At 38.9% G+C, this 7500-nt stretch overlaps 1 protein-coding gene across 2 annotated transcripts in view; it reads left to right on the forward strand.

The window, feature by feature from the left end:
* Positions 1-7500, forward strand: part of LOC138021810 (uncharacterized) — a 56723-nt gene that overhangs the window by 1271 nt on the left and 47952 nt on the right. Inside the window, exons 2-3 of one of the 2 annotated variants that reach the window (XM_068868823.1) lie at positions 1796-1874; positions 3848-4397. In XM_068868823.1, coding sequence (XP_068724924.1) covers positions 1796-1874; positions 3848-4290 — 522 coding nt within the window. In that variant the 3' untranslated portion in view covers positions 4291-4397. Of the gene's footprint in view, positions 1-1795; positions 1875-3847; positions 4398-7500 lie in introns of those variants that run through there. The other variant, XM_068868821.1, reaches the window with a different exon arrangement.

Consider the following 7500-nt stretch of genomic DNA (forward strand, 5'->3'; position numbering starts at 1 on the left):
CGATCTTCCTAGATAAGTCGGGAAGAGTAAAGTTGACTCTGCTCGCCGCCTCCACATTCTTTAATTTGTCGCTCATCCAAAGAATTGGATGAGTCAGTCCAGTTTCGACTTGTCAAACCTGTTTTTTTTTTTATTTTTGCGCATGATCAGTCGCCCCGTGTCATCAATATTTTGAAATTTACAACAGCGTGGCAATTTTAACTGTTAGAATTCCCATGAGTTTTTCCTAGATGTGTCGGTTACAGAAACTAGTCTGACAGAAAGCTATAAATTTTTCAGTAAAAAAATAAAATGGCATTTATTAAAATGCCATTTAAAAGATATATGGACTATCCAATCTCGACCCCAAAACTCTTTTGCGCATGATTGCCAGGCGGTTTTCCCTATACCAGTAGCAGAAAAGGAAGGTCTGGCAGATTGCGAAAGTAAAAAAAAAAGCTATCTATTCAACACATCACAATAATTTGCAGGTTTGAAAAACAAAACGCAAATGATTTGGGAATTTGGTGAAACTGATCTTCAAATCACGAAGTGACCCCTTAGTGTTACTTCAATATTAATGTTAAGTCAACAAATAAAGAATACTTTCAAATTTATTTGCATGTCATGGAATCACCTGAGAAGACATACTTTATATTGAGAATTGAAGTCAACTTTGCTTATAGAATAATATTAGTGATATGTAGTAACTGTAAGCAAATTCTTTGGCTTTATTGGTGAAAAGCAAAATAGCCTATGTACATGTATGCACAAAATGACCAATTTTCCACAAACAAGCATCAGTCATGTGTAATGTTTGAATCAGTTATCGTGAGAAATCATGAATAAATGAAGACAACAATATTTTCCTTACAGTTTAATTTTATTTTGACCGATCAAAATACCCAAATAAACATGTGCATCTGCAGGAGCAAATCCAGAAGAAAGAGAAGCACTCACCAGTCATTCACTAAATGTGCCTCATCTACCACAATACAGCACACGTTTTCTTGAAATGTGGCGGTTTTCAGTACTGCTTTTGTGTTCTTTTCCAAAAGAACCTCCGGATGAGAAAACACAAGTCGTAGTTTACTTTCCCTCGCGTGGGAGACAGCCAAGTCGATTGCTTTCCTCGTTCCATCCAAAATCATTGCACCAAGATGGTTGAGTTTACTAATCTTACTAATCTCGCATCAGCGCATTCAGAGCAGGTATGACGACTGTGATGCATCTCCCCTTCAATGGATGTTGTGCGGCGTCCATAAAGTCGAAGACATCGCTCAGCAGATGAAATACGAGGGACGTTCCAAATCCCGTGGGTAAAACTCCTAAAACATCTTTCTTAAAAAGAACTAAGGCTTCAATTATCTGTTTTTGCTCCGGCTTCAATCGAAATTGAGAGTCTCTTCCGGCCTTTGTCAAAGCAAAATCTAAAGCTTCATTCAGTAAAGCCGCCATTTTGTTTCCGATGTAAAGAGCATGCGCTGTGAGGCTAAAATAACCAGATTTTGGCTACTGGCACACACAGTTCCCCAGAGCTTACGCGATGAAGCGGCGTAAGCACTGGGGTCGAGAATGTGGACTATCTTGAGTTTCCAATGAAATGATTCCATGATTGTCGTGTGTTGGCCAGAGTTGTTCGAAAATATTCCCATTGTTTGTTTTCGTTTTGTGGTTTTGTGGTTTTTTGTTTGTCCTCTTCCCGATTTACCTAGGAAGATCGAAAGAGACTTTGCTCGCAGGGTAACTTTTGATGGAAAATGCATTGCATACTTCATAGTCAATTTTGACAACTTATCTTTATTTATTTTTGTAGAGTGTGTGTGAATTCAAGCCTTGCAGAAATGGCGCTAAATGTCATCCTTTGTATGAATCAAATGGATTTTTTTGTAAAGGTAACATTTGACAGTATAGTATGCAAATAGATAAACAAGACTCCCTTTGACTTGCTATAATTATATAGGCGAAATGTCATCTCTAATTTGCCTTCATTCGAAATTGAATATTTGGGCGATAAATCGACTGGAGAGTTTAATAAAGAAATTTGCCATCGCGTTTACGACAATTGAAACGGTAAACGTCGAATTGAATTTTGCTAACAATAAAAGAATCTTGTTTGATTTTAGCTGAATCTGGTGCAATTGCCTGTTAATTAACTTCAGATATCGAGAAACATGATAAGCTAGAACTAGACGCCCCGTAAGCGTATGCTAGGTTGCCTGTGGTACGTGTCGCACAAAAACATAAGGCACTGAGTTAGGTGGTATTGAACTGCAGCGTTACAGTAAATTTGTTAAGTGGGTGGGAGGGAGGTGATGTAGACCATTTGAGGCATCACCCAGACGTCATGCCAGCAATGGCCCTTTGGCTCACACGTTCACAGGTTGAATTATTTTGTAATGTTGTGTCCCGTTTTGAGGTCTTTCACCTTTTTAAGCCTTGGCAATAAATCCAGTTCAAAGATAACAAAACGCGCTCTTGAGTGAAACTCACTCGTTCCTTCTTTAAAGGAGCTATGTCACTCAAAATGATATAATTCCATCATTTGGGGTGCAGGGATGGCGCAGTGATGAGAGCACTTGCCTCCCACCAATGTGGCTCGAGTTCGATTCCCATACTCGGCGTCACTTGCGGGTTGAGTTTGTTGGTTCTCTACTCTGCACGGAGAGGTTTTTCTCCGGGCACTCCGGTTTTCCGGAGTACCCGTACATGTCTAGAGTTGCACTAAGCAAACGTTTATGTCACACACTAAGGAAGGACTGAACATGACTGTTGTTTCCGCTTCGTAATTTCTCTTCTCTTCACTCTAATCTGATGACAGGTCAAGTCTTTTTTTTGGTTTACATTTGCACCAAATGGTATCGCAAAAGCCGGGAGTTACGTTGTAGCACTTTTATTTTGCAGGGTTTAATTTTTGCGGATTTTGGCGCTGTACTTGATTCGCAAAAATAAGCTCCAGCAGAAAAAAACCGTAAAAATTTACTCCCGTTAATTTAATAACTAAAAGTGGCTTTTAATCCACACACAGTTTGGTCAAAAAGATCGTTTATGAGAAAAAGCAATTGGAGCTTGCTACAAACAAAACGAAACGATAAAAGGTTAAGACAATACTTTTCCACTCTCTGAGGCATAAGAAACGAACTCAAAGCAGTCAATCAAAAGGTCACGTTAACCATTTTTTAAGGCCTCCAGGATGCCACATTTTTTCCACGTTCTCGATGATTGAGAGGTTTTTTTTTACCAAAATGTAATAGAAGTTGAAAATAGTCTTGCTGCTTGAAAAGAAAAGTTACGTCTTTCTTTTTTTAATTTTGTTGTAATATTTGACTGAATATTAATATTTCATCTGTCGGGTCGGGAAGCCTTCTTTGTCGGGTCATTGACCCTAGGCCGGTCTCGACTCTGGAACAATGTTGATCAATCCCTTCACTGAAGAACCATTTCTCTCAATACTAATGAGGCAAAAAATGGACAAGCTTCCTTTCAAATAATTCTTCACCGTCTCATTTCCATTTATTTATCCTGAATACTGTGCAGAGTTGAACACGAAATAGATGCGACTTCAGTAAACAATGTGATGCATTCGATTCCTTTTAAGGACGGTGCCTACTAATTCACAGGTATTTTCGCCCCGATTTATGACTATGCAGGAAAGGTAGATTTTCCCAAATGTTATCGAAATCCAAAAAGAAAATTGGGGTTAACCACACATTTTTCAAAGATAATTCATGAACAATATTTGTTTAAAGCTCTAAAATACAAAGCAAGGTATGGTGTTCTTTCTCAAATTGAAGCTCAATTATCTCTTAACCCCCAATCATTTTAATTCAGTTTGTTTTACTTTTTTTTTTTCTTGTACTTTTTACAGCTCTGTATTGGATTCGACTTAACAAAGGTGAAGTCTGTTTCGGTGCCAGGGATGACTCGTATGGAAAATTCACTATTCCGTCCGATGGAGCTCTTTTCAGGTTAAAGCTGGTGTATCGATCAGGTTATGTCACCAGCAATAAAAACCTGCAACCGTTTGGAAGCCATTGGGGTTGCAGGCAAACCGGTCTATGTACACTAGTCACAAACGCGACTAACAAAGTAATATTTCCACAAGATTACCAAAATGGCCGCTATTCCCTTGCCAACACCCACGTAAACTCCTCCGAGCTGCTGTTCAACTCCTTACCCTCTCCCCAGAGAGTACGAGCTAAAGAGGAATTTAGAATTTGGTTCAAAGAAGATCTTCGAGATAGTCATGAAAACGACAACTCTGGCCAAACCTGCGTTGAAGTCTTTGGCTTGTTTCAATCGATGGAATAGAGACAAGACCTTTTCTGATTTTTCCCTGGTTGACACGTATGCCGCTAGCATAAGCATAAGTTCAAGCATAAGCACAAGGTTGTTTACACGTACAATAAGCATAGGGTGACATAGTTACGCTGGAGCAGTGAACAAATATTTTGGCGCCAAAATTTTAAATCCAAAATGGCGTACGCTGTGGAGATGTTGTTGCTTGTTTCTCTATTAAGAAGAAGGAGAAGGCGAAGGGAATGAGCAATAGAAGAGAAGCCAAACAGGGTTTGGGTGAGGGAAATCTTTCGTAGGCGGAAAGAGCACGGCGAGTTTCATAACCTGGTGATGGAGCGCAGGCTGGGCGGTCAGGTATAAAATAATAAAACTGACTTGCATTAACTTTAAAGAAAATCTTGTTAAAAAATTTTACAAAGTAAGCTTGTAAATTAAAAAACGTGCTTCTCTGTCTTCTTGTGCTTGTCCTGGTTTACACCGGTGACGCAACTACAAAAGCACAAGAGCAAGCACAAGAAAAAGGAACAATTTCCTTTTCTTGTTCTTATTCTTGCTTCGCCCCGGTTTACACGTTGGTTTCTTGTGCTTATGCTTGAGCTTATGACTATGCTTGCGTCGTACGTTTAAACCAGCTTTTAGCATGTTGTAGATTGCTCTATAAAGACCGAACAGCCTAAAAGCGCTCAAAATCTAAAAATAGTTCTCAAAAGAAGCTTGGTTTAAGCGAAACGTTTCCATCAAAATGTATTCTTCATGGGAATCGAATCTATTTTGCAAACTAAACAAGGTACTGAATAATGTAAGTGCCTAGTTTTTATTGAAAATTATAACGTGTTAAATAGCTGAAGTGTACGTACGCTACTCGTTTCAGTTAGCGATATACCGGCGAACGTTTCGTTTGCTTTATAGGAAAGTGTCTTACATGAGTTCCCTCTCCCATAATATTTACTACTTGTGGATTGAACATTTTTCCTGTAATCATTTGCTCATTAAAGCAATAAAGCTTAAATGCTCGTTTTGTTGTTAATGTTGTTATTTGTATTATGAACATGTCTTTCCGAATGTGCAGAAGTAAGTACAAAAACGCTCTTCTTGCGAAGAAACTGTGAAAAAAGAAATGAAGCAGAAAAGAAAACATCAATAAAAACGAAGTAATGTTAAGAGGAGACAATCTCGTGGACTAGGCATTTCCGTTGTCAATGAACTAAAAACTGATCGATCAGGTTATGTCACCTACAATAAAAACAAGGAATCGTTTGGAAGCCAAAGGGGTTGCAAGGGAAGCGGGCTATGAACACTTGTCACTAATGGGGCTAACAAAGTAATATTTCCACAAGATTACGAAAACGACTCCTATTTCCTTATTAACACTCACGTAAACTCCTCCGAGCTGCTGTTCTACTCCTTGCCTTCTCCCCTGAAAGTACGGGCTAAGGAGGAATTTAGAATTTGGTACACAGAAGATGTTCGAAATGCTCGGGAAGACGTCAACTCTAGCCAGACTTGAGTTGAAGTCTTTGGCTTGTTTCAGGTGATGGAACAGAGACAAGGCCTGATTTTTCCAGAGCAGGGAGTGCCGTAAATTGTTCTACTGACAAAAATCAAAAAGCTTAAAAGCGCTCAAAATCTAAAATAGTTCTCAAAAGAACCTCCATTTTAGTAAAACATTGCCATCAAAATGTAAATTTCACCGGATTCGAATCTAATTTGCAAATTAAACAAGCTGATAAAGTGAAGTTATGATCCTCGCAGTTTTAGCAATTGCGCAGAAAAGCCTGAAAAATTCAGGACTTTATCGGGGTTTGCGATGTCGGTGCGACGCTCTAATTAACTGAGCTATATACTGGGAGCTGGTCATTTGTGGGTTCATGTGAAGCTATGATCCTCGCAGTTATTAACGTAATTTTAGCAATAGCCCTTTTCACGGTTAGTTTTCCTCATTTGCATTACAATGTAATCTAACGTGAATGCAAGGAAATTTCGGATTAAAACTACAAAATAGCCCGAAATTGCCTCACATATATGCTAGATTATATTGTAATGCAAATGAGAAAAGCTAACAGTGAAAAGGGCTATTGCGTAGGGAAGCCTGAAAAATTCAGGACTTCAGCCGGGTTTGAACCCGTGACCTCGCGATACCGATGCGACGCACTAACCAGCTGAGCAATGCCACAACTGACGTTGTGTGTGGCTGCATAGTTCAGTTGGTTAGTGCGTCGCATCGGTATCGCGAGGTCACGGGTTCAAACCCGGCTGAAGTCCTGAATTTTTCAGGCATCCCTACGGAATTGCTAAAATTACGTTCATAATTGCGAGGATAATAGCTTCACTAGATTTCATATCCACAGTTCAATATATGATTCATTTCATACATCATTTCGTTTATTTAAAAAAGCTAAATTGCGATAAATGTTGCAATAGTGTGTTTCTATGACGACAGTCATTGAACGCGACCAAACGTCTGTTAACACGTTTTTTTCTTGCAATGAGCTTAAAATGTATAATCTCCATAATTCCGTAAAGGTTTAAAAAGACTGAATACCGGATGAATCTCAGATTGAATGAGTACAGGCCTTGGGGTTACTATGATAGCTGTAAAGTCACGGTACACGCGAATCACCTAAGATTGACCTATTTCTTCGATTTACCGTGGGCGATTCTGATGTAATGAAATCGTCAGTTGTGAAAAATCTCGGTGTTTTTATTGACGACAAGCTGTTGATGAACTCTCACGTAAACAAAATTTGTAATACATCATTGTATTATCCTCATAACATTATGCGAATAAGAACACATTTATCGCGTAAATCCACCGAGACCTTAATTCATGCGTTTGTGTCAAGTCGATTAGATTACTGTAACAGCTTACTCTACGGACTTCCACAAGTACAAATTGAAAAGTTACAAAGAGTTCAGAATGCAGCTGCGAGACTAATTTTCAAGGAACCGAAGTTCAGTCATATTACACCAGTCCTATATCAGCTTCACTGGCTTCCAATTAAGTACCGCATTGAATTTAAAATTCTGCTCTTTACCTTTAAAGCTATTCACCTGACTATATCTGTAAACTGATCAGTCGGAAATCATCAACTAGATATTTACTCAGATCTAGCGAAAGAATTATGCTTGAGACTTCTAGTGGCAAGATACTTTCAACACTTGGAGGAAGAGCTTTTTGTTACGCAGCCCCGAAGCTTTGGAACAGTCTGCTCTGTAAAATAT

This window comes from Montipora capricornis, chromosome 10 (assembly GCF_036669925.1).
Source record: "Montipora capricornis isolate CH-2021 chromosome 10, ASM3666992v2, whole genome shotgun sequence".
In the NCBI taxonomy this organism is placed as follows: domain Eukaryota; kingdom Metazoa; phylum Cnidaria; class Anthozoa; order Scleractinia; family Acroporidae; genus Montipora; species Montipora capricornis.